General features: G+C 46.0%; 1 protein-coding gene across 1 annotated transcript in view; it reads right to left on the bottom strand.

Annotated features, from left to right (window-relative positions):
- Positions 1–22,783, bottom strand: part of NRROS (negative regulator of reactive oxygen species) — a 120,644-nt gene extending 97,861 nt beyond the window's left edge. Inside the window, exons 1-2 of the mRNA XM_030215630.1 lie at positions 22,747–22,783; positions 19,041–19,219 (exon numbers count right to left, since the gene is read on the bottom strand). Of these exons, the coding sequence (XP_030071490.1) occupies positions 19,041–19,219; positions 22,747–22,783 (216 nt within the window). The remainder of the gene's footprint in view (positions 1–19,040; positions 19,220–22,746) is intronic.
- Between the last annotated feature and the right edge of the window lie 4,724 nt (positions 22,784–27,507).

The raw sequence follows: 27,507 nt of genomic DNA, 5'->3' as shown, positions 1-27,507 counted from the left end.
AAGTAAATGCGGCTGAAGAACCTGGCAATCACCAGCTGCAACAGCTGGAGGAAAAAGAGCCAGAGGAGATGGACCAGACAAGCGCTGGTTGCAAGATGACAAAGGATGTGTCCCCAGGGAAGCTGGGAGGAGTAGAGACCAAAGATACCTGTCCTGAGGGAGAAGAGAAGTCTTTTAAGATTGTGGATCATGAGTCCAAATCAGAGAAAATTGAAATTGTGCTGTTAAAGATGACTGGTCAGGACTATAGAGAGAAGAGTGCTCCTGGAAAGGATGTGGAAGAACCGGCGGGTGTCCCTTAGTGGATGAAACAGTTGGCGATACCATTCAGGCAATTGAAGCCAATAGAGGGGAGCCTGTAGACATGGTTGAAAAGAGAGTGGGTGAAATGGGACCACTAGAAGAGAAACCATTGTTAAGGAATGAGAATGTGTCCCTCCTGCTTTGTGAATGAGAAAGAACATCAGTCTCCAGTAGAAGTAAAGCTGAAACCAGAGTGGGGCTGGAAGGAAGGAAAGGTATTTCCCGTAAGGGAAGAACTGAAGATTGAAAGATCTGTCTTTCCTGTAGGGTAAATCACAGATAATAAATTACCTGTGTCCAGGTTCCCCTAAGCAGAACTATCTGCAAGCAAATAATCCTGAATTAGGTCTAGGGGTGGGAACCTTGGAACCTAATTCAGGATTATTTGCTTGCAGATAGTTCTGCTTAGGGGAACCTGGACACAGGTAATTTATTATCTGTGATTTACCCTACAGATAATGGGGGCGTCGTCCGGGATCTCATAAAGTTGAGAAAGTATTCCGGTTTGTGTGTCTTCAGTGAGAGAGAACTGACAGGCTGGGGATATTTGCCTTCTGTAATTTTCGTACTGCTTCACTGATTCCTTGCTTTCTGTGTCACTGAACTGTGCTGTTAAAGTATTTCTTAGAGAACTACGAAGAGGGAGGATCTGGTAGCTGAACAGTAAAGCTGCTAGTTAAGATTTACGGCTTAGAGATAGCAGCGAGACATTATTGCAGTCAGCTCAGCCAGCCACGATGACGTCACACACTACTTCGCTCACTAAACTAGAGTTGAATGTTTTTGAGATTCTTATTAACGCTGCCCAAAGCAAATCACAGAAGAGCTACTCCATTGAGTCATTGCTCTCCTTATTTAGAAAAGAATCTGGTGATAGCCAAGCAGCATATACCTCAGTTTTGACCAATATTGTGCAAGGCAAAGCTAAGCTTACTCTAACAGATCTAGCAGAATTAGTTTGCACCCTGCTAGCTATCAAAGAAAATGCTATGAATAACTGTTCCTCGCTACAGGTAGCCCTGCAGCGATCGCAGGAAACAGTGACTGCTCTGACCACAGAAAAAGCTGAATTGCAGCGTTCGTGGGCAGACAGACTGGCTCAGGCAACTGCTGTAGGAGATAGGGAGTTGAGCAGTACCCAAGGTCAGCTAACATGTGTTAATTGCCCAGTACTGAGAGATAAATGTGCAGCTCTAGAAGATCTGAAATCCCAGTGTGAAAAACAAGTTTGTTCCCTATAGTGTGAGCTAAGGCAGAAAGATGCTGTTTTGGGGTCTAAAACACAGCAGCTAGCTGACGTTGAAGAGACTCTTGATTTAAGGTGTCAAGAAGTTGTTAGATTACAATCGTTCCAGCAAGAAGTGAGAGATAGATCTGAGGGTGCTATGTCTGCTCTGCGACGAGAGTTGCAGCAAGAACAGGAGAGGTGCAGCTTTGCTCAAGAGGCATGGTACAGTGCCAAAGAGGAGCGGAATGAAATGTGGGAAGAGAATAAATCTCTCTCGCAGCTGTTGGACCAGGCAATACAAGAGAAAGATTCTTGCGTGCAGACATTAAAGCGATGCCAAGAAGATTTAGATGCCGTGCGTAGGGAAGTGCGAAATATATGTGATGACCCTGAGTCACTGCCCATAGATAGTGATGGGGGAGGAGAGACTGGGGAAGTGGATAGGCCCTCTAGCCCTGCACGGCAACCTAACAGTGTTTATGTAAGTCCCAGAAATCCCTCCACAGCTCCTCCCCGGTACAGTTCCCTAACCCCTGAAGCCTTCGACACAGGGCCGTGCCGATGCGGTAAGCGAGGTAAGCGCCGCAGGGGGGCGCCCACCTTTGGAGGGCGCCACCGCGGTGCTTACCCTCGCCCCGCCGAGGACTTTAAATCTTTTGGCACCAGAGAGGGGGGTGCCGCCGCTCCCGCTGCTCTTCATGATCCTGGCACCCCCCCCCTCCCGCACCAGCCCTTTAAATTTATTTGCCGAGCGAGCGCAGCACCTCGTGTGCAAGTAAAAGAAGCGGATCCGATCATCTCATTGGGCCTTCCCTCACTGTCCCGCCCTCCTCTGACGCAACTTCCTATTTCCTCTAGGGCGGGACAGTGAAGGAAGGCCCAATGAGATGATCGGATTCGCTTCTTTTACTTGCACACGAGGTGCTGCGCTCGCTATCGCGTCGGCATTGGCAATTTATTTTTAAAGACGGGTGGCAGGGAGAAGACGAGGCAGGGTGAGGGTGGGGGACAGATGGGGTGACCGTGAAGGTGGGGGGGGGGACTCGGATAGCAGAAGGGACTGGGTGGGAGACAGATGGGGTGAGGGTGGGGGGCACTTGGATAGCAGAAGGGACTGGGTGGGAGACAGATGGGGTGAGGGGGACTCGGATGGGCAGAAAGGACTGGGTGGGAGACAGATGGGAGAAGGGGCATGGAGCTGGAACTGGGGTCTGAAAAGTGAGCAGGAGGGAGAATGGGGTCAAGCCTGGGGCAGGGGTGGATGGGAGAATCAATGGATCTGGAACTAGGGGCAGCCGCAGGTGGGAACTGGGAGCCGAAAAGAGGGGGCAGTGAGAGAGGGGGGATAGATCCTGGATGGAATGGGGAGTGAGAGGGAGGGCAGACCCTGAATGGATGGGAGGGCAAAGAGGCATGGATGGGAGGGCAGGGCCCAGGGAGAGGACAAATTGCTGGAAGGGGAGGGGAGAGAGGATTGCTGGCTATGGATGGAGGAGGAAAGGGCAGAGAGGGACAAGGATGGATATGGGGGCCCAGGGAGAGGACAAATTGCTGGAAATGGAGGGGAGGGGAGAGAGGAGGATTGCTGGCTATGGATGGAGGAGGGAAGGGCAGAGAGGGACAAGAATGGACATGGATGGGAGGGCAGGACCCAGGGAGAGAGGAGAAATTGCTGGAAATGGATATAGAGCAAGAAATGAAGAAGAAAGGAGAAAAGTAAAGAAATAAATGGAAAGGAAGCCCTGGAAACGGAGTTAAGAGGACAGATAGCAGCAGAATCAGATACTGGGCCAGCATGATCAGAAAAAGAAAGTCACCAGACAACAAAGGTAGAAAAAAATCATTTTATTTTCATTTTAGTGTTTGGAATATGTCCACTTTGAGAATTTACATCTGCTATCTTATTTTGCAATGTATAGCAATTTGTTTCTAAGAATATTGCTGACAATTCCTTTCAGTGTGGCAAGTGGTGAGCGATCATTTTCACGGGGGGGGGGGGGGGGGGGGCGCCGCCAACTGATAGTCTGCAGGGGGGCGCCAGAGACCCTAGGCACGGCCCTGCTTCGACAGTATGCCGGAGCACAGACTCCGCCCTGTCCGGTCACAGGGTACTGTACCACCCAATGACGGCTACAGTACAGCTGCATCTGGGCCACGCCCAGGAAGGTCACAGTACACTGCACCTGATGAGGGCCCTGCTACAAGTGCACAGAGGCTCCTCCCAGGAAGGTCACAGTCCTCTGCCCCGCATGTTGATGTCACCAGTACCAGTGGGCCTGTGCTCCTCCCAGGAAGGTCACAGTCCTCTGACCCACCTGCTGACATCAGCAGCATACCCACACCACTGTTCTCTTCTCCTGCTGGTGAGCAGCGGTATTACACCCAAACACCCAAAGTTACTCCTTTATCTAGAGATCAGCACAACCAAACCATGAGAACACTTCGCTCTATGATTGTACCTTTTAAAGAGTCTTCAGGGGTAACCATACACGCTCACCTGGATAGCGTGCGTGACCTTTTTGAAGAATTACAGGTTCATGCCGAATCAGATAAAAGAGCTCTACTGAAGTGGACGTTTGCGGCTGAGTGCCAAACATATTTAAAAGCTATTTTAGCCGAGCATAATGACCTATCCACAGTGGAACAGGCCCTGAAGAAGCGGTATGGACAGTTCGCTGATCCCACAGAAGCCAAAAGGGCAGCATATAATATGTGCTGTGGCCCGAATGAGAGTCCACATGAATGGGCCTATCGCCTGAAGGAGGTATTTTACGAAGGGGGGGCGGATCCAGATACCAAAGACCTTGAATTTGGAGATTTTAGGACCCTTTTCGTGAAAGGCCTGCCCAACCACGTGAAAGTGTCTTTAGCAGGTTACAAGAAAGAACCTTTCGCCGTTCTGTTGAAGCGGGCAGAGGAGGTTTTTGATATGTGTCGCACAACACCCGCGGGGGCGACACCCAGACCCGCATCAAAGAACCGCAGCCCGGGGGCCCAACCCAGTGTTTGTGCTGTTACATCCACACTTTCTCTGGAAAACAAGGGGGCAAACGCACCTGCCCAGTCCCGTGGCGGCAGTAACCAACCACACCAGCCGAGGGACACAGCGCCTCCTACTGCTCACGAGGATCAACCCCATTTTCGGAGGAGGCGTCATAATCAGAGACAGTGGGCTCAGGAGAAGATCAGGAACTTGCAGGCACAGCTTGATCAAACGATAGCTAAGCGTCAGAGTCCCGATCCTGAGGAGAAGATTAGGGCCCTAGAAGGCCAAATAAAAGCACTGCAGGCTAAACAGCAGGGTTCAAATGCTGGAGCCTCACAATATCCCTCATCTTCTCATAAGAGAGGAAACCCTTACCCAGGGAACAAGGACCAGGTCCCTGGTCCAACAACTCAGACCAGGCCTAGTGTCAAGTCCGTTGAAATCTCGGAACACCCGGAGTCTGCAGAAGTAGAAACAGCATGACTAGGCTTGGCTCCGGCGTCACCTGCCAACATGTCCACTGTTCATGTTGATGCTCTATCATCCGTCAGTGAGGAGCCCTCGTTGCCCAAGGCTAATGCCCAGCCCGCGGACCAGGAAAGGCCTCTGTTATGTGATTCTATTAAGGAAACCAGGTATTTGATGGGTAAACTTACTCCTAAAGGTTCCAGATACAGTGGTGGAAATAAGTATTTGATCCCTTGCTGATTTTGTAAGTTTGCCCACTGACAAAGACATGAGCAGCCCATAATTGAAGGGTAGGTTATTGGTAACAGTGAGAGATAGCACATCACAAATTAAATCCGGAAAATCACATTGTGGAAAGTATATGAATTTATTTGCATTCTGCAGAGGGAAATAAGTATTTAATCCCTCTGGCAAACAAGACCTAATACTTGGTGGCAAAACCCTTGTTGGCAAGCACAGCGGTCAGACGTCTTCTGTAGTTGATGATGAGGTTTGCACACATGTCAGGAGGAATTTTGGTCCACTCCTCTTTGCAGATCATCTCTAAATCATTAAGAGTTCTGGGCTGTCGCTTGGCAACTCGCAGCTTCAGCTCCCTCCATAAGTTTTCAATGGGATTAAGGTCTGGTGACTGGCTAGGCCACTCCATGACCCTAATGTGCTTCTTCCTGAGCCACTCCTTTGTTGCCTTGGCTGTATGTTTTGGGTCATTGTCGTGCTGGAAGACCCAGCCACGACCCATTTTTAAGGCCCTGGCGGAGGGAAGGAGGTTGTCACTCAGAATTGTACGGTACATGGCCCCATCCATTCTCCCATTGATGCGGTGAAGTAGTCCTGTGCCCTTAGCAGAGAAACACCCCCAAAACATAACATTTCCACCTCCATGCTTGACAGTGGGGACGGTGTTCTTTGGGTCATAGGCAGCATTTCTCTTCCTCCAAACACGGCGAGTTGAGTTCATGCCAAAGAGCTCAATTTTTGTCTCATCTGACCACAGCACCTTCTCCCAATCACTCTCAGCATCATCCAGGTGTTCACTGGCAAACTTCAGACGGGCCGTCACATGTGCCTTCCGGAGCAGGGGGACCTTGCGGGCACTGCAGGATTGCAATCCGTTATGTCGTAATGTGTTACCAATGGTTTTCGTGGTGACAGTGGTCCCAGCTGCCTTGAGATCATTGACAAGTTCCCCCCTTGTAGTTGTAGGCTGATTTCTAACCTTCCTCATGATCAAGGATACCCCACGAGGTGAGATTTTGCGTGGAGCCCCAGATCTTTGTCGATTGACAGTCATTTTGTACTTCTTCCATTTTCTTACTATGGCACCAACAGTTGTCTCCTTCTCGCCCAGCGTCTTACTGATGGTTTTGTAGCCCATTCCAGCCTTGTGCAGGTGTATGATCTTGTCCCTGACATCCTTAGACAGCTCCTTGCTCTTGGCCATTTTGTAGAGGTTAGAGTCTGACTGATTCACTGAGTCTGTGGACAGGTGTCTTTCATACAGGTGACCATTGCCGACAGCTGTCTGTCATGCAGGTAACGAGTTGATTTGGAGCATCTACCTGGTCTGTAGGGGCCAGATCTCTTACTGGTTGGTGGGGGATCAAATACTTATTTCCCTCTGCAGAATGCAAATAAATTCATATACTTTCCACAATGTGATTTTCCGGATTTAATTTGTGATGTGCTATCTCTCACTGTTACCAATAACCTACCCTTCAATTATGGGCTGCTCATGTCTTTGTCAGTGGGCAAACTTACAAAATCAGCAAGGGATCAAATACTTATTTCCACCACTGTATACCATGGAGGTGTTGATTCATCAGATCTTTTCCTGTCCGGGTCTCCTGGATACAGCCTTGGAGGTGACTTTGATTACCCAAGGCCTGTTTCAGAAACTAGAGGAATCCCTAAAGGGGGGTGGGGAGACGCTGCATGTCACCCCATGCAAATTCTCCCTGGAGGCTTATGGCAAACAGAGCATTGGGACTATAGGTCAGGTGTGGCTTTCCTTACAGCTCGGTGAGATGAGTATCAAACACCCTGCCATAATTACTACCTGTGCGGGCGAAGAATTCTTAATTGGAATTGATCTTCTGAAGAGATTGCGGGTTGATTTGGATTTTCACCATGAGGTTATTTGGGCCCAAGTCACTGAGCCCCTTCCATATGGGAAAGTCCAGCAGATGAGCAGAGTCAGCGGCTCCAGCTCCGTGGGACTTCGGGATACCCCAGGTCGAATTAAGTTCCAGAACTCAGCTGACCCGTTCACCTGGGAGCTCCAGTTGCGTGGTGGACCAGGGGGGGACGAACAGAGTGGTGACGTCATCCGCGTCCAGACAGATCGGATAGCTGATATGGTTCTAAATGATGACAACCTGGAGATTATTCTGAATGCCTCGCCTACGGCGGAGAACTCCCCTGATGAAGCTACTGACATGCCGCAAGAGACCCTCGCTTCTAGTCCTGATCCTTCTCATCCTCGTAGGTTGACCAACATCCAACAGAGAGGTGATGCTTACACTGTTCCTGTCCAGATAACTGACATCCAAATACTTCAGTCCACGTTGCTGCTGCAAAGCGACGTCTCCTTCATCAGTGACACCTTGTTTTACCGTCTTCGCAAGTCTGTGTCACTTCCCTTCAGTAAGTGTTCTTCCATTTCGGTAGAAGTACCTGGACTAGGTACCAGGCCACTAGTGGGAAAATGCAGTCTTCCTTTGACGGTGGGACAGAAGTCGTTCACCCATCACTTCTCTGTTGTCAAAGGCCTACAACAGCCCTTATGTCTGGGCTCCGATTGCCTTGTGCGACTGGGAGTTTATGTGGACTTGGTGAATCTTGTCCTGTGGAGCAGACTGGACGGCAACCCAGTGGAATCTGAGTCGACGCCTGTGAGCTTAAAGTCTGGGCAAACCATACCCCAGGTCTGTGAAGTAGTCTGTGATAAAGAGGTGACCATCCCGGCAAGAGTGAGGGACTTTTCCATCCAGCTCCGCCTTGCACAGGGACAGCGTCTGTTGGATAAAGTGGTGTTCTTCAACCCTCACTCTTACTTTCGTGACCTAGGGTTGTCCACCGGTGTTCTGCCATGTTTGGAGGTTACAGATGCACCTTTTCACGTGTTGGTCACCAATCCGCATTCAGAGGAAGTTGTGGTGTCTAAAGGAGACCCTTTTGGATTTTTGGTGGGAGCGTCTTTTCCTGATGTCGAGGTAAGTTTGCCTATTATTGGCAGGTTGCCCTCCATTTGGAACACCTGCCAGGGGGGGGAGACAACTGAATGTCTGTTTACCTCTCCCAGAGGCCTCATATCTGTGGAGTTCATCTGGCCATATGATGCAACGGATTCACAGGTGCAGTTGGAAGACGAATTCTTGATTTTGTCCAGAAGGATGCCTTTACCCCAGAAGTCCAGACTGGTGAATTCTGTTGAAACTTCATCTTTGCAAGAGGAGATAGAGGAGCAAGTGGAAATTCCATCCAACCAGCCTTGCTCAGAGTTTGATGCTATGGTGAAAGAGCAAGTTGAACAGGCTGATGCGTGTACTACTGACACAGAGAAGTTGCAGTTGACTGAGTTGCTGTACAAATACAAGGAACTTTTTGCTGTTGACTCATATGACTGTGGCCATACAGACCTGCATGTCACCAGAGTGCCTACAGATCCTAATAGTAAGCCTGTCTTTGTGCGCCAGTACAAGATCCCATTAGCTTCCTACGAATCCGTGCAAGAGATTCTCAACACTTTGTAGGCCAGGGGCATCATTAGGCAATGGAACAGCACATATAACTCCCCTCTGTGGCCTATCCTGAAGAAGAACAACAGCTGGAGAATTGCACTGGACTACCGTCAGCTGAATAAGCGAGTGCCGTTGTCCAGGTGGCCGATGGCTCCGCTGGATCAGAGTCTTGCTACAATTAAAGGGGCTAAGTATTTCACAAGCTTAGACTTGGCATCAGGATTTTGGACCGTACCTGTACATCCACATGATCAGTATAAACTGGCCTTCACCTTTGGGAAGAAACAGTATACGTGGAACAGAACTCCCTTTGGTTTTCTCAATTCACCTGCTGAGTTCAACATCTTCCTCCATAAGGCACTTCCAGATGCTGAAGCTCAAGGAACTGTGGTCTACGTGGATGACATTCTGATCAAGAGCCCTACCTTTCAGGATCACGTGGCAGAGATTGAGCATGTTTTCAGACAGTTGACAGATGCTGGAGCTAAACTAACACTAGCCAAAGGACAATGGTGCAGGAAATCGCTGAATTACCTAGGGTATGAAATTTCTGCAGAGGGTCTGAGACCTCAGAAGAAGCGAGTACAGGCCTTACAACAGCTGAAACAACCTACCAATCTCACAGAACTTCGTTCCTTCCTGGGAATATGTAATTACTCCAGACAGTTCATAGAGGAGTATGCAGAGATCACCAGACCCTTGATCAAGTTATTGAAGAAAGATATGCCCTGGTCTTGGGGTCCAGAGCAGGAATCTGCTATGCAGGAGCTGAAGGAGCAGCTTAGCCGCTTTCCATGCCTCGCGTACCCTGAGGGGGGTCGTGAGTTCTACGTTGACCTGGGTTACTCCAAGCACACCATGAGTGCGGTCTTGTATCAGAAATATGATTCCGACAAGCGGGTCGTGGCCTATGCTAGCAAAGGCCTATCTGATGTGGAAAAGAAGTATTCAGACTGTGAGAAATCCTTGTGGACCACGGTATGGGCTCTGCAACATTTCAGGAGTTACATCCAAGGAGAGAAGCTAATCGTGGAAACGTGTCATCAGATTGTTAGTTTCCTGGGGAGCGACCGAATCAAATCCGGTCAGGTGTCCAACAGCAGGATAGTATCCTGGACATTGGCTCTCCAAGGATGGCCTTTAGAGGTAAGGTATGCTCAGAAACATCGCAATGTAGTAGCCCAAGGTATGGCGGACCTGCATGACTGTGCAGGCCATGATTCCCTTGCAGGTACTTCTGAAACAGATGTTCCCCCACAGGAGAAAGAACCTCATCTACATCATCTGTATGATGAAAAGATCTGTGAGACCATGCCTAAGGTCTATGTGGATGGTTGTGCCTACCGCCGTGATACAGACCATGAGTTGGTTGCAGGTGTGGGAGTGGTATGGAATCCAGCCATTCCTGAAGAGACTTTGAAGCACAGCTTGGGTTCCCAGACAAACCAGTATGCTGAGATAGTTGCAGCCTTGGTGGCGGTACAGTCTGCAGTTCAGAGAGGACTTAGGGAACTAGTCATATGCACTGATTCAGATTATGTGAGACAGAACTTTGTCTCTCATCTGCCCATTTGGAAGCAGAACAACATGCTAAATTCTAAAGGAAAACCAGTACATCATGGAAATTTGATTCTGGTTCTGGATCAATTGGTACGAGACCATGACATGACCATCTATTGGAAGAAGGTCAAGGGTCATGCAAAAGTTGATAGTCCTGACAAGATAGGGAATGATCTGGCAGACCTACTCGCGAAGGAAGGTGTGCTCACCGGAGAACTATGGCGGTTCTCAGAACCGGGTGCATTGGCAGTTCAGGCTGTCACCAGACGGCAAACTAAACAGCTCTATGAGACTCCAGTGTTCCAGTGGAGCAGTGAAGTCCCATCCTTTGACCTTGTCACGGCTCAGAAATCAGATCCGGTGGTTGGAAGATTTTATGAGTACATCCAGAATCCACAAGAACATCCATTGACAGAAGAGGAGTGTCAAACGGAAGAACTGAGGATACTCTATACATCTAGAGAGAAGTTTGAGATCCGCCAGGACCTGCTTATTCGGATGAGTAAGCATGGCATTGAGCAATGGGTTGTGCCTCAGACATATCGTGGCATCATGTTGCAACATGCTCATGATGAACCATGTGCAGGACATAGAGGAGAAAGCATCACCTATGAGACCTTGAAGCAAGTGGCTTATTGGCCCCATATGCGTCAGGATGTGAAGCTGTACACACGAGGTTGTCTGACCTGTTGTCGTTTCCAGCCATCTTCACCATCCCATCGGGCACCCCTCAGGAAGAAGGGCATTGCTATGCCCTGGTCAGATATCCAGATTGATTGGGTTGGACCGGTGGTTCGATCCACCCGAGGCAACAAGTACATGCTTACTGTCACCTGCATGTTCACTAAGTGGGTGGAGTGCCTTCCTGCACCCAATTGCACTGCTGAGACTACGGCTACCTTACTACTGAATCATGTGTTCAGCCGGTGGGGCTTGCCAATGCGAGTGGATTCAGACCAAGGATCTCAGTTTACTGCCGAAGTGATCCAACACATGTGGAAGATGCTAGGAGTGAAGAGTAAACTACACATTGCCTACCGACCGCAGTCCTCAGGACAAGTGGAAAGAGCTAATCGTACCATCATCACCATTCTGAAGAAGTATGTGTCATCTTCAGGTAAGGATTGGGACATGAAGTTACCATTGGTCCTCATGGCCATCCGTGCCACACCTCATCGGTCTACAGGAGTGTCACCTTTTGAGATGATGACAGGTAGGGAAATGATATTACCAATTCATTTGCTTTACAGGACTAATGATGTGAACTTGTCCAGTGCTACTTCCTCTCATGAGTACGTCACCCATTTGCGTCAGCATTTGCAAAGTGCCTTTGCCCAAAAGAACTTGGAAAGTAGTGCTAGAGGTAGAAAAGTCTACTATGATCAAGGGACTACCTCCAAAGAATACCAAATTGGCGACAAGGTATTCTATTTCAATTTTGGCAGAAACAAGGTAAAAGAGAAGAAATTTCTGCCCAGTTGGCATGGTCCTTTCCCTATAGTGGAAAAAGCTTCACCTGTGGCTTACCAAATTCGCCTCAGAAAAAATTCTCAAGGTGAAGATAACCTTAAGTGGGTCCACATCAATCAGCTGAGACCATGTCATCCCAGTCATTCTGTTCCGGATGTATGTGTTGATGACTTGAACTGTACTAACCAGACAACAGCATAGTCTGTTTACTTTGTTTTTGCAGATGCAGAAAAGAACTTGGATTACCGTGTTCCTGACCACCCTACTGATGGGATCCTTGTCCAAGATGATTGAACCTGGTCCAAGGTCGGGAGTCGTCCTACAAGATACCCCGGGATTCCTGATCGCCCAATCACAGATTGTTACTCAGAAAGTGGTTGTTTCCCTTGATCCCATGCACGTAATATTGAGACATTTTAATTTGACTATGTTGGGAAAGTCTCCCTCCACTCAAACCTGGTTTTTCAATTATATGCAGTATGCCAGAGCCCAAGTTAAAAACATTTTGGCCCAGTTAGAGAAAGTAATGGTTCAACCTGTTCAACACCAAGGTGCCAGATCCAAACGTTTTGTAGGCATTGTGGGTGGTCTGATCTTTTCCGCTATTGGCTCACTATTTGGGGCATCCATGTCTGTCGCTAATGCCATTTCTGTACGCCAGCTGCAAGAGTCCATAAAAGCCTTTGAAGCAGATTTGAAGAATGTAGAAGCCAAATTACAATCCCAACAGGACCAGCTTATTGCCCAGGGTAAAACTATAGCAGATACTGTTACTCTTGTTAATTTGCATAACCGCCAAATTGAGATAAACACGGTAGATCTGTCTATCATTAAAGGTGTTTTGAATGATGAGCGTCTCTTTATCCACCCAATCAAGGACCTAATGCAAGATTTATTTAGGGAATTAAATACCAGTGTTAGTAATCTTATGCAAGGGCACATACCTACTTATTTGGTCCCATCGGAAGTTATTAGGGATGCTTTTGCTAAAGTTACCCGTCTAACCATTGAACCCTTCCAGATACAGACTGCTTTCCATTTAGGGACGGCCCTTCCATTAATGCTTAACATGGAACGTATGGAAATTGCTTTTCTCTTACAGTTACCTTTTATTGTACCTGAGAATGTGTATCAACTCAAACAAGTTTTGAATGTGGGAACTTGGCATGATAATTTGTACCTTCGTGTTGAGACTCCAGAATTCGTTGCTTACCAACAGGAGGATCCTCAACATTACCTAGTCCCGAATTTGGATCTGTGTCACAAAACTAAAGATATTCATTGGCTATGCCCAGGTAAACCCTTCTTGAAAGATTCCACAGAAGCCCTTTGCGGCCTGTCCACCGAAAAGGTACAAGAGAAATGTAAGGTTACTGTGTCTAAATATGAAGATTTCTCTGATACCACTGTAGCTGTGGTTGATACTGTGTGGATGATTAGCACACCCAACACGGAGCTTACTGTTACATTCCTCAAACATGATGTTATAAATCGTTTTTCTCTCCCTTGCAATGTCTGTTTGATTGCTGTACCCAAATACTCTGTTGTTCATGTGGGAGGAGTGTCTTTGTTTTACCTCGATACAGATTCTGTTGTATCCGAATTGGAGATTCTCAATGTATTCCGTGGCCATCCCATAGACTTTGCTTTGGACATTATGCCACTTTTACAGTCTAAGAACTCTCATACCGTTGAACTTGCAGTCAACCATGATTCTCTCCAGGTCACTGACTTCAAGCATCGCCCATCTGAGGTTCCTGGTGTCAATGTAACCACTCATGTCGCCATTCCACTACTCACCATCTCGTGGATCGTCATGCTTGTCATTGTGACCCTGTTGGCACGAGAAGTTTTGGCTCAACGCCAGCTCATTCGCAGTTCTTCATCTCCTATGGCCATGAGACTGAAAGACTTTGTGTAACTATTTTGATGACCTCTCCATCATATAATCAGATTCTTTACCTTATCAGTTCTGTACTAATTTTGCTGATGCTTTTGCCATGCATGTTATAGTATCTGGATGATGTAATGTTGATTATAATTTCATGTGTTAAGACATAGCTGCTAACACCCTACGAGTGTTCTAGTAGTAGTAGTTTGCTGTATTAGTATTTTGAAACTACGTTGAACATTGCGTATGATTGTATGAAGTATTTGCTTCTAGTTATCATTGATAGCGTGTTAGTATTGAGTTAATGACATTTACTGTTTTTATGTCCTCAGTCTTGACCATGAGTCTGACTTAACCAGTCTAGCTGTATTACTAGTTAGATTGGAGAAGGCTTTTACTCCTTTGTAGTAAATTCCATCTCCAAGGGGGGGAATATGTAGGAGTATTTCCCTGTGTGTCTCACCTTGCGGGCCTTGGCCTGTATAATCCTATGACATCCTGTTTCAACAAGATGGCTGCATCCACCCCTGACCCGCACATCTCTGTGTCAGCAAGAAACAGCTTTGCAGCTTGTGGAAAATTACAGCAGAAGCTCAACACCAAGGACATGCTGTGGGCAAAGCAGGCCCCCTTATCTCCCTGAGAGGCTGGTTCCAGCAAGGCGGGTGAGAAACAGAAAATGCATACCAAAATGTAACAACTTGAAGGTCAAGAACAACGAACTGTTCTTGCCACGCAGTGAACCAAGGAAGATCCAGATTGGTCCCAGCTGGTCACCTGGGCATCAGGGACTGAGGAGAGCGGGAACAACGAGAGAGAGTTAGGAAGAAGCCTTGGAAGAAGGTGGAGGTGAAAAGAAGACCAGTGAGACCTAATAAGGTCCACCAACTGATGAACTGTGTATCTGGAGGAAAGTATCGTGGTTCAGCTGTACCTGCCCTGCGTGACCTGTGACCTCCTTATCTGCTGCAGAGTTCCCTTCCAGCTGCGACTGAGACTCGCTGTGAACCCAGCTTGAGTCTGTGAGGTGTCCCGTGCCAGCTCCCGAGAGAGACGACCCTGAGGTCTAAGCCTGGTGAGAAACACGGTGATTCATTTCCTACTAGTCGGGGGCTAGTTAGTGGTATTTACCTGAGCAGAAGGCTGGTGCTGTCGTACTTGTGATTAGGAGAAGCTGCTAATAACTGTACTACCTCGTAACATAGTGTGACTGATCAGTGGTGTAATTTTACCTGGTAACCAGTAAGAATTAGTGTTTAGTAGTGTGACGTATGAGTGTAATTTTTATCAGCCAGTAATTTTGTAATCAGCCAAAGCTTGCAGAGTTCTATTTTGTATACCTTAGCTCTATTTTCTTACCTGACATACTATAATAAATCTAATATATATATATCAGCCTACAGTCTCAGCTACAGTTCTTTCTAACGGAAGTGTTTGGCTAGGTTCCAAGGTTCCCACCCCTAGACCTAATTCAGGATTATTTGCTTGCAGATAGTTCTGCTTAGGGGAACCTGGACACAGGTAATTTATTATCTGTGATTTATCCTACATTCCCCACACACAGGGACAAAGTGACAAAAGAGACTATAAAGCTCTGAAAGGGGTACAGAAAGACAAGTGGAAACCACATCTTAAAGCAGTTCAGATTAAAGCCCTGAAAAATGTAGCAAACCAATGGTTACAAGTGGGGTCTTGCCAACTGAATTATAAGAGAAAAAAAAAAGATAGCTGCATGGACAATTCTCCAGCCAAGTCTTTTGGTCCTTGTTTGCAGCAGAGGAGATGCAGAAGAACATGAAGATACCCGGGAACCAGTGATTTGGTGCTTGCCTGGAAACAAGGGGAAGTCGTACTTTTCCATTCCAATTGCATACATGAGTCAAAATAAGGCCAGATTAATGAAATTCTACAATGAGTCCAAATAAAATTTGTGTTGCCAGAAATTGGTAATGACCTTTCACCATCCTTGAGGTTTCTAACCAGTGAAAAAGTGGTGAAACCAAGACCCAAATGCACTAAACCTAACAAACGAGCAAATTGGTTTTTATACCAGTTCTAGCCAATTTAGCAAGCTAGGAGTAAAACGAGACATGCACAAAAGGATTCTCTGAGCTCTTTTCCTATCATGGTAACAGCTAACGAAAAAAGAATGCAAAGCTATTATAATGAGCTAATTACTATACAAATGTGCGTGCAAAGCGATTCACAGTCATTTTCCGAGCAAATGAAGAGAAACAGCCCCTAACTTTACTGTGGAAAATTTAACAGGAGGTCTGGAGCTGCAAGTCCTGACAGTTCTTCACTGTAGTCAAGGTGATTGTAAGAAGGAAGACTCCATAACAACATTTACATTTATCTGCTTAAATAGGTGCACTCCTCTCTCCCTACCACCACCTTCTAAGCACGCTGTCTGCTAGGTGCATTTTGATGCATGGACGAGGAGTGAGTTTTTCAGCATTTCAAGCAGACCCTTGCTGCAGGATTTTGGTAGCACCAGATCTGTTTATTAAGGAGGCACAGGGAGACTGTCAGTCTCTCTGCACCTCCTTAACAAGCAGCACAGGCTGAGAGCTGGGATGTTGCCACAGGTCTTTAGCAATATTCCCTCCGGGAGCTTCAGCCTTGTAAATGATGTTTACAGTGACAACTGGCATGTTTACAGTGACAACTGGCTTGTAATTAATCCTGCTCTTGAATTGTGAACGGGTCAAGGCTGGTGATGCATTGAAGTGAAACAGTGGATGCTTAAATACCTGTAGGAGGGGATTCTCCCTCCCACCCTAAACCATGCAGAAAAATTAAAAAGTCAAATCTTCAGCTTCTGAGCACATGTGCTGAATTTTTGGCCAGTTTTGTGTAGTAAAATCATTATGAATGCTGTTCATTCTGCTCACCAGAAAGCCCAAAGATCCTAATACTTTATAGGATACTGAGCATTCTTTAAGCATTTTTCTGAAGGTTCAGGTCCTGTCATGTTATCTGCAAGCTCCAGAAAGTTGTTCTTCAATTATCTGGAATGCACTGTTGTGACTTTCTAATAATTGCTTTTGGCACTAGTGGGGGTCAAGAAATCTAACATCCAGCTCACTTTCTGCCTTATTTATTTTCTTTTCGTTCAGCTGTGTTTAGGGGCATTTTGAGAACTAGCATCCAGAGCTGGTGCAAGGGCAGTGGGTACCCTAGTCAGAACTTTAGCCTTACCTTCCCTCTCAACCCAACAGTGTTATATGAGCCAACCCTGTCCTCTCCTTATGTTGGCTCCTTCATCTGCTAGGCCGTGGGAGCAAGACAAGGCTTGTGCTTGCAAAAAAATGTAAAAAGCGCTACCTCTCCTTTCATAAACTCAGCTCATTTGTTTGTATGAAAGCCGTTTGTAGCATATGCAGAGCAGCCATGCTTAGCGATTGGCTGTTCTGTGCATGCACAGCTTGCCGACTGGATTCACCCCCTATTGCATGCAAATGAGCTGATCACAAAAGCAGCGACCAGCTCATTTGCATGCAATTCGCTTTGAGAATCCCTCTGTATTTCCAAATTGGTAATTTTTCCGAGGTACAGATACAGAGCGATTCTTTACCGGGACCTTAGTACACCTGGGCCAAAGAGTTTAACAAGGGTTGAAATTTGAACATAGTTGGAAAATAGTATTGGTAATACAAATGTGTATGTAAGAAGACTGTAATGTTTATTATTGATTTGTAAAAAGTATTTTGTTTGCAACAAAACTTTTTTTGTTCAGCAGGGGTGAATGAAACCTGCAGTTATAAATGTTTGCTTCCCTGAAGGGGGTGGGCTCATGGCAGCCCAGAAATAGCTGCAAAGAATCCTGTACTGCTGCCATAACTATAGTTATTTGTTGGGGGCAGAGTGGGAAGGCTGGGGGGAGCATCGTATGGGGCAGAGAGTGAGTGAGGCACGTGGCAGGCATCCCTGAGAAGCAGAAGGCAGCATTTCCTTACTGCCTTCGAGTCGTCCCCCCCCCCCCCCCCCCCCCCCACACACACACACACTCCCCTTCTCCTGCTGTAATATCTCCACAGGTCACTGAAGGAAGTAAAAAAGAAGTTGTTTCATGTTGTGAACTTTAGTTATGTGCTTACATGTATTGTGAACCACTATGATTTGCTGCAAGGCAAAACAGCAGTATATCAAATGATGCAAATCAATCAATCCATATGGAGGTAGGAGGAAAAGGAGCCTACTATTAAGTCTAACACCTTTTTTTGGACGGGTCAGATGGGAGGCTGAGAGAGGGGAGTTTAGGAAGCAGAAGGGGAAAGAGAAGTGGTGGGGGCACAAAGAGATGAGTGCAAGGTGGAGCTGGGTCTTGGAATGGTAAGGGGGAAGAAATAGTAACAAAAGGGGAGGTGTTAGGGTACAGAGGGGAGAGTTTAGGGTGGCAAGAGCAGAAGAGAGATGGGGTTAGGTTTGGGGCAGGATAGAAAGAAAGAAAGAAAGAAAGAAAGAAAGAAAGAAAGAAAGAAAGAAAGAAAGAAAGAAAGAAAGAAAGAAAGAAAGAAAGAAAGAAGGGAATGTGAGGTAAAAGGAGGGGTGGTGGGCAGAGTGAACAGAGCTCAGGGTACAAGAAGGGTAGAGTGAAGGGATAGAGCAGAGAAGGAGTTTGAGTTAGGGTCAGGACAGGAAGAAAGAGGTATGACAAAAGAAGGGGGAGAGAAGGTAATGGGGTGAGAGAGTGGGTGGAGGGAAGAGAGAGGAGATAAGTGGACTGCAGGTTAAGGGACAGGGGAGGGTGGGTGAAGAGATGGGAGTGAAGAGGAAAGGGATGGGACTGAAGAGGCAAGGAAAGTGCAAGGTTTAAGAGAGAAGAAGAGGAATGTGCTGTTGCGTACAGTTTACAAGGGGAAAGAGGATTGGGAAGGGATATGGGAGGTGTTTTGTTGGGGTCACCAAGTTCCACTGTCTCTGCTGGGGGAGGGACTGTTATATTGGAGCCACGAAGCCCCTCATATTTTTGTTGAAATGGGAGGTGTTAGGTTGGGCCCACCAATTCTTTCTTGGTGTTCTTGCTGGGGTAGGATTTATGGTGCTGGGTTGCCAAGCCCCACTTGTTTTTGTTGAGGTGGGAAATGCTATGTTGATATCATAGAGCTCCTCTTGTTGTTCAACACATTTACTGAATCCTCTACTGCACACCACTGATGGAAAACAAAAATTATGGTTGGTCTAAGTTCTGGTCAGGATCTGCACAGATTTAATGAATCAGGGCAAGCAAAACCACAAAGGGATACAGCCATAGTTGAGGTTTTGAAGAGTCATCTTTGATAGCAGTCCTCCTCTAACTCTGATACGGAGAGGACGGCAATTAAAAACACACTGGTGCACCCACTACTGTCTATGTTTTGAAGCAGTTTGGAACAGTCAAGGACTTACTAATTTACAGATGCTCTGGTAAGAAGGTATGGCATCCACACTCTTGCTTCTCCATTCTAGATCCAAAAAGATTAAACCCAGGGAAAGACAGAGAGACATCAATGCCATCTCATCAGCAGTATTCCTGTAGTAAGACAAAGATGGAGTGACAGCAATGATGAGAGAAAAAAAAGTGCAAACTTAGCCTTTGCAGATTTTCCAACTTTTTGTAATTTTGTTTTGTTCTTTTCTAAATTCTTTAACATCCTTCACAGAAACATTGACTTTCCAGCTTATTTTCGAAAGTGATAGCCGGCCATCTTCCGACACAAATCGGGAGATGGCGGCCATCTTCTAAAAGCGGCCAAATCGGTATAATTGAAAGCCGATTTTTGGCCGCGTTTAACTGAACGTCGCAGAGCCGGCCAAAATTGACGAGGCCATGTCGGAGGCGTGGTGAAGGCGGGACTGGGGCATGGTTATGGGCTGGACAGAAATGGCCGGCTTTCGTCAATAATCGAAAAAAATTAGCCGTGTTTAGCGAACATTTAGGTCACTTTCTTTGGACCTTTTTTTTTCACGACCAAGTCCCAAAAAAGTGCCCTAAATGACCAGATGACCACCGGAGGGAATCGGGGATCACCTGCCCATACTCCCCCTGTGGTCACCAATCTCCTCCCATACTAAAAATATAAAAACATAAACCTTTTTTGCCAGCCTGTATGCCAGCCTCAAATGTCATACCCACCTCCATGAGAGCAGAATGTGTTGTATGGGCTTTTGGTGGGGGTTTGGGGGGGGGGGGGTCAGCTCCCAAAGTAAAGGAGCTATGCACGTGGGAGCTTTCTGAAGGCCACCGCAGTGACCCCTAGGGTGGCCGGCTGCTGTCCTGGCATGTCAGGGGGGCCATTGCACTGAAAATACTAGCTCTTCCCACGGCCAAATGCCTTGAATTTGGCCGGCTTTGAGATGGCCGACATAACTTTCCATTATCGCTAAAAAAAGAAACCGGCCATCTCAAACCCCGGCCAAATCCAATGCATTTGGCCGGTTAAAACAGTATTATCGTTTTCGATAATATAGTTCCGGCCAGCTTTAGTGCTGCGCCTAAAATAGATGGCCGCCAATCCATTTCAATATATAATAAATCAGTATATGTTCTTTCTTATTCCACTGCTTGCATTGTTTTATTATGTCAGTAATACAATATTCTTGGTTTACCTCATGTAAACAATGGGGCTGGGGATGGGGTGGAGACTGCAGGGGGGATGGGCCCCTCATCATCCCCCTCAAGGGGAGGCATGTAAGCCACATTGAACCTGCATCCAGTGGGAAAATGTGGGATATAAGTGCTACAAATAAATACATTATGTTTGGTACATTTGTACCTCTGCCTTTCCCACTCATGGCAGGTTCGATGCAGCTTACATATTATATACAGGTACTTATTTGTACCTGCAACAATGGAGGATTAAGTGACTTGCCCTATGCCTGCAGTGGGAATTGAACACAGATCCCCAAGACCAAAGTCCAGCACCCTAGCCACTAAGCCACTTCTCAGCAATACATATGCCCTGAATGTCTTTTCCACATTATTCAACACAGTCCTACAATCCTCCATAAGTATGGAACAACAACATTTCTACATTCTAGCCTGCAAACTATTTTCAAGGTGGCCACAGGTAGGTGCCTACTGAGCCCTTAAGTCATAGTGAGAGAAAGGGTTTATTGTTACAGTTCCTACTCCAAATTACCTGCAGGTGGCTGGAGTGGCCTAGTGGTTAGAACACTGGTTTTGTAATCCAGAGGTTGTGGATTCAAATCCCATCTGTTCCTAGTGACCTTAGACAAGTCACAACCCACCATTACCTCAGATGCAAACTCAAAGCCTTCCTGGCACTGAGAAACAAGCAGAGTACCTGAATATAACTCACTTTGAGCTACTACTGAAAAAGCTGTCATCAAAACAAAAAAATGCATATTTATGTGGCCTTCTGTACCTGTTGTATTTTATTGCAATTGTGATGAAGTAAACATCCATCTAATGCTTTTACCATTGTTTTCCCTTTTCTCCTCAGCACTATATACCATTGCTCAATGTGAAAAGATGACCCAGCTGTTTGTAGCTCCTTCCTTGCCCTCACCAATGAGGATTGGTTGTGGGTAAGGGTGTCTGGCGATCACAGAGCAAACATCGTCTATGTGCTACCTATGGGTATCTGCTAGTTTCTACTTGTCAGATCACTAGTGCTAGACAACATACCTATTATTTACCCAACTCTGTGCTGTGGGGCTGTATGGTAAGGGGGGGGAGAGTCTGGATGGGCATTTGTGTTCCTCAACAGAAACGCCCACCCAGCCTCCCCCCTTACCATACAGCCATGCAGTTTGGTTGGAACAGGTGGCCTTCTGTATGGCCACACATCACACCTATGTACCAACGTTTATCTGTCACAGGTCACCTGTCATGCAATTCATATTGCTGCCTCCTCTCACATCAACCCCAGCATTTGAAAATATGTAGTGCACAAAGAGAGACACACACCCTGTTATATCAAAAGTATCAAATGTGTATTCAAATGTAACAATGCAATCAAACTGTACAATATTTCCCCCCTCCCTCCCCCCCAAATGTCCCTCAATGGTGCCCACGTCGTCCACACGCAATGGCCGTGCACAGCAGGCTAATGAGCAGCCCCAGGAGCACTCTCACTGCGCTAAGGTGCTGCTCATTAGCCTGCTGCATTGCCCCCATCTCCTGTCTCATTGCTGACACCTCCTGCAGCAACTGGGTTTGGCCATCAACCAGTTGCTGCAGGAGGTGCAGTACTGGGGCAAGGGATGGGGGTAGGGATGGGGGTAGGGCTAGGGATGGGAGTAGGAATGGGGGTGGGGCTGGGGCTGGGGGTGGGGATGGGGTGGAGACTGCAGGGGGGGGGGTCCCTCATCATCCCCCTCAAGGGGAGGCATGTCTGCCCAGGCATCCTCCTCCTGGCCCTCCTCCTGCGTCTCCAGGGCCTCCTCCTCCTGGGCCTCCTCTGTCTCCTGGCCCTCCTCCTCCTGGGCCTCCTCCTCCGTCTCCTGGCCCTCCTCCTCCGTCTCCAGGGCCTCCTTCTCCGTCTCCTGGCCCTCTACCTGCTCCTGGCCCTCCTTCTGCTGCCGCCCTGTGTATGTAACAGGATTGTGTTTGAGATCAGCACATCCAACATAGCTTACGTAGCTGGCCTGAGGCAGGGGATGGGGTGTGAGATGCATGAGATGAGATGACAGGGAACCCTGGATGCTGATCTGACTCAGACTACACAGGCAGACCACACTCATTGCTGAGCAGCATGTTTGCATAATGATTTGTGATTCTGCTTGGCTGACCATTTTGGGGTTTCCTTTATTTTTGTTTTGGGGGGGGAAGCGCATCACTTTAATATGAGGCAATGACATCCAGTAAGAGTAGGACCAGAGGCAGCACTACCATGAACGAGTATCCACCCCAGAAAGGGGGATACAGAAGTGAGGCATGTCATCTCATTCATCTCATCTCAGAACAGGTGAGTTGGAAGTTGCAGCCACACTCACGGGAGGGTAGCGGCAACCTTAGGCCTTGATCTGGGACAGAGGTGTTTTGACTTACTAGTTGCCTATTAGCCACTTGGAACGTGATATTGTACAGGACATATACATTATGAAGTCATTTAGAAATGAGTACAGGTGCCCTGTTTATAATACTTACGCTGATCTCTGATCTGCCGTCTCATGGCCCGGATCATGTCGGGCCTTTGCAGCCGGATGCGGCGGTACCTACGGCAGAGGGACTCCAAGTCCCTCCTGATGCCAAATCTTCTGCAAGATATAAGTTTGTAAACCAGGCGTTAGGGGATGGGCCTTCTTGCCTTCAGCACACAAATAATCATTTGTACATCAGATAGAAGACATTCTAAACACTTCTTGGGGGGGGGAGGGGACATAACATTGGTACAGATGATGTCATACAGGTGGACGTGAGGACAGAGAAATTTTTGTGTGTAGTATTGTAGGGATGTGGGAATGTTGTTTATTTCTACTACCTGGATTCTATTAATGAATGGGCATGTATACATATCAGTGATGACCCTTGAATGCAGACTAGAGTTTGTGGTTACACTGCTGAGGGAGCTCTTAGATGTATAGCTGCAGGAGGGAGGGGGGGGACACCTACCTCTCTATCTGGTCTCTGATGTAACCCCAGGCTTGTATACACCGATTCCTGGGGGGCAGATGGTGGTGCCTGGGGAAAAGAACACGCCTGTGCCTTAGGCACAGGGTCACCAATAGCAGGTTTTTCTGCCACAGAGAAGTTGGGCTCCCTTCTCATCGCCATATTTTTAATTCAATACAGGAAAACGTGCCTTGCCTTATATGGCCGGCCATGCTGTGATGGCCAGCCTTAGGCTCCATATATGGTTCGCCATTCCATATATGGATAGGTTAGTACGTGCACGTCCACATGGCCGGCTATGACGCATGGCTGGCTGTGACGCATGGCCGGCTGTGACACATGGCCGTCATGCGTGCGGGACCTACGTGTGGAGTTTTCCTTATATGGGATTTTTCATTTATGGATCAATATCAAATATGCAAACTTCATCCACAATATATTTCCCGTACCTGCATGTTCCGCAAGTACACTGCATGTAGTTGCGAACATCCAGATAGAGGGAACATTTAAGGAACAGTGAAAACTATCAAGTACAGTAATGTATTATTTGTCACCACTACCGTATTGTTCGTATACTTTGGCCGTCCCTGATTTGGCCGGTTTGAACCGCAATAATGGAATGTTTAATGGTGGCCTTTTTGATATGCTTTAGCCGGATTTAATTTGGCCGGCTTCTACCGTGATAATGGTATATCTATGGCCGCCCTTATGGCCGGCCATCTCGTTCAAAAATACGGTTTGCTCCTCTGTTTCACGGAGCCGGCCATAGTGATGGCCGGCGCCGTTCGATTATGCCCCTCTTTGTTGGCAGATAAAGACTATAAGGCCCAATTAATCTGTACAATTTAATTCCTGGCACAATCCTGTAAATACCAGTTGATATTTGGCTTTCCCTATTCATTTCTTTACACTAAAGCAATGCTTCTTAACCCTTGTCTGGAAGTATATCTAGCCAGTCAGGTTTTCAGGATTACCACTATGAATATACATGAACTAAATTTGCATACAGTAGATATCACATTCATGGTATCCTGAAACCTTCACTGGCTAGGAGTGCCTCCAGGAGATGGTTGAGAAGTACTGAACTAAGGATCCTCTGTACTTATTCCATGTATTTTTGAGTTCTGTTATTGTTTTTCTCTCTGCCACCTCCACTGGTATTTACCACTCTTTCCTATAAGAAATAATTTCTAGTCTATGCTCTTTGCACCCCAAGTTGTGACATCTTGTTAAAAACCTAGCCTGCTGAGTTTGCAGAATTGCCACAGTGAATATGTGAAAGATAGATTAGCATACTTTGGAGACTTGATATATATAAATTAAGGCTGCATTTCAATTAAAATTTGTAATTACGAATAATTGCACAATTAACAGTATTTATTTCATTTTATTATATTTATTTACTTAATTCCCACTGCAGCTCCTTGTGACTCTGGGCAAGTCACTTAATTCTCCATTACCCCAGTTACAAATTAAGTACCTGTATATAATATGTAAACTGCTTTGACTGTAACCACAGAAGGCAGTATATCAAATCCTATCCCCCTTCCCTTCCCTAATCGCCCTCCCTCCTACCCTCAGATCCAGCATCTCGCTCTTTCTCTTCATTCCCTCCCTCTCTTGTTCCCTCAGGTCTATTCTCTCTCTCTCCCCCTCCCATTGTCCAGCACCTCTTCCTCCCTCCCTCCCTCCCCCCCAACCTGGTGAGTAGCACCAAGCTCTTCTTATGGCTACTGTCCTTTTCATTTGTCTCTCACCCTCTTCATTGCCTCTTTCTTCCCTTTCTATTGCCCCTACTTCTCCCACAGTCTCAGGATCCATTCTCCTACATCTCCTATACCTCCTTCTCCCCTTTATCAGCATCTGTCCACCTACCTCCTTCTCCAATACTCATTTATGATGCCTTTCTTTCTCCTTAATACAGCACCAATCTTTTAGTCCCTCCATCTCCACCATCCCTTGTGTATACCCCTGTTTCTCCCTCTCCACTGTATTTGTCCTCTTCTTCCTTCTCACTCCTCCACCATCAGCTCCATTCTCTTATATTCAGTCCATTTGTCAGTCCCCAACCACCTTCTCCCAGCTTCAGTATCAGAACTTTCTCCCAACATGATGTTCCTTCCCTTAAGCTCATCCCAGTATTTATTTATTTATTTATTTATAACATTTGTATCCCACATTTTCCCACCTATTTGCAGGCTCAATGTGGCTTACATAATTCCGTAAGTGGTGATTACCAGATCCGGATAGGAGAAATACATAGTTGGGGTAAAGGGGCAGATTAGGTTAGGTTACAAGAGGAAAGTTCGTCCTTTGATATGAGCTAAAGGTAATAGGTTAAACTTCATTCATGACAAAAAAGTAAAACTTGAACAATTAGGATCATTAAACTGGAAATCAAGATAATTAGCAAGACAGTTGCGATATAGAGAATACATGCTGTGTAGCTGCGTTATGTTAATTGAATTTATGATGAGTTGTTATTGTATACTTTCTTAAATAAATAAGTTTTCAATAGTTTACGGAAGGTCACTATGTCGTGTGTTATTTTTATGGATTTTGGTAGTTCATTCCAAATTTGCGTGCATATGTAAGAGAAGCTGGATGCATATATTAATTTATAATTCAGTCCCTTACAGTTTGGGTAGTGGAGGTTCAGGAATCGTGATGAGCTGATAGAATTCCTAGTTGGTAGGTCAATAAGGTCTGACATATATCCTGGAGCCTCACCATGTATTATCTTATGAACCAGGGTACAAACCTTAAAAGCAATAAGTTCTTTTAAAGGGAGCCAGTGTAGTTTTTCTCGTAAGGGACTAGCACTTTCATATTTAATTTTGACAAATATGAGTCTGGCTGCCGTGTTCTGTGCAGTTTGAAGTTTTTTTAATAATTTGTTCTTTGCACTCAGCATAGATGGCATTGCAGTAGTCTAGCTGGCCTAACACCAATGATTGCACCAGTCTGCAGAATGCTTCTCTTGGGAAGAAAGGCTTAATTCTTTTAAGTTTCCACATGGAATGGAACATTTTCTTTGTTGTGATTTTTGCATGGTTCTCTAATGTGAGGTTGCGATCAATTGTAACTCCTAAAATTTTCAAAGTTTCTGAGACGGGGAGAGTAAAGCTAGGGATGTTTAATTTGGTGGGTTTGTACTTATTGTGCTGTGATGAAAGAATGAGACATTGTGTTTTCTCAACATTGAGTTTTAATTTAAAAGCATCCGCCCACGTGTTCATTATACGGAAGCTGTCGTTTATTGCTTTAGTAATTTCTGTTAGGTCATGTTTAAATGGGATATAAATCGTAACATCATCTGCATAAATAAAAGGATTAAGGCCTTGGTTAGCTAATGTTTTGGCTAATGGCGTCATCATTAAATTGAAAAGGGACGGTGAAAGTGGAAATCCTTGAGGGACTCCACATTCTGATTTCCACGGTGATGATATTGTTGAATTAGATATCACTTGGTATGTTCTAGTTGTTAAGAAACCTTTGATCCAGTTAAGTACGTTTCCTGTTATTCCAAAGTATTCTAAGATATTTAGCAGCATTTCATGATTAACCAAGTCAAAGGCACTGGACATGTCGAATTGCAGGAGAAGTATGCTATCTCCCTTTGCTATTGCTTGTTTAAATTTGGTTAGTAAAGTGATTAGAACAGTTTCTGTACTGTGGTTGGATCGAAAACCTGACTGTGTTTCATGTAAAATCATGAACTTATTTAAATAATCGGTAAGCTGCTTAGTCACCATTCCTTCCATTAGTTTGACTGCTAGAGGAATGGATGCTACTGGGCGGTAATTGCTTATATCATTTACTTTTTTCTTTATGTCCTTCGGTATTGGTGTGAGTAATATATTTCCTTTATCGTTAAGGAAGAGACCATATTGTAACATGTGATTTAGATGTTTTGTGAGGTCTGTTATGAAGCGTTTAGGGGCAAATCTTATTAAGTTATTGGGGCATGTATCAAGCTTGCAGTGGGATTTAGCAAATTTATTAATCGCTTGGGTGATGGTGAGGGTAGTGAAGTTAGACCAAATTCTACCAGCTGGATATTCCTCAAAAGATGGATCCAAGCAGTCGAAGAATGTTTCATGGTTAGTAGAGATAGATGATAATGTGCTTCGGATCTTAGCAATTTTCTCATCAAAATACTTAGCAAGACTGTCAGCTGATGGAGTATCTGTGGTAGATGAAGTGACTGGAGTGGTGTTTGTTAATTTGTTCACTAGTAGAAAAAGTTTGTGTGTGTCTTTGAAGTCTGGACCAATTTTTGTTTTGTAATATAGT

The sequence above is a fragment of the Microcaecilia unicolor genome, chromosome 10 (assembly GCF_901765095.1).
Source record: "Microcaecilia unicolor chromosome 10, aMicUni1.1, whole genome shotgun sequence".
Taxonomy (NCBI): domain Eukaryota; kingdom Metazoa; phylum Chordata; class Amphibia; order Gymnophiona; family Siphonopidae; genus Microcaecilia; species Microcaecilia unicolor.
The sequence above is the reverse complement of the archived record's forward strand: the minus strand, read 5'-3'. Positions and strand labels throughout refer to the sequence as shown.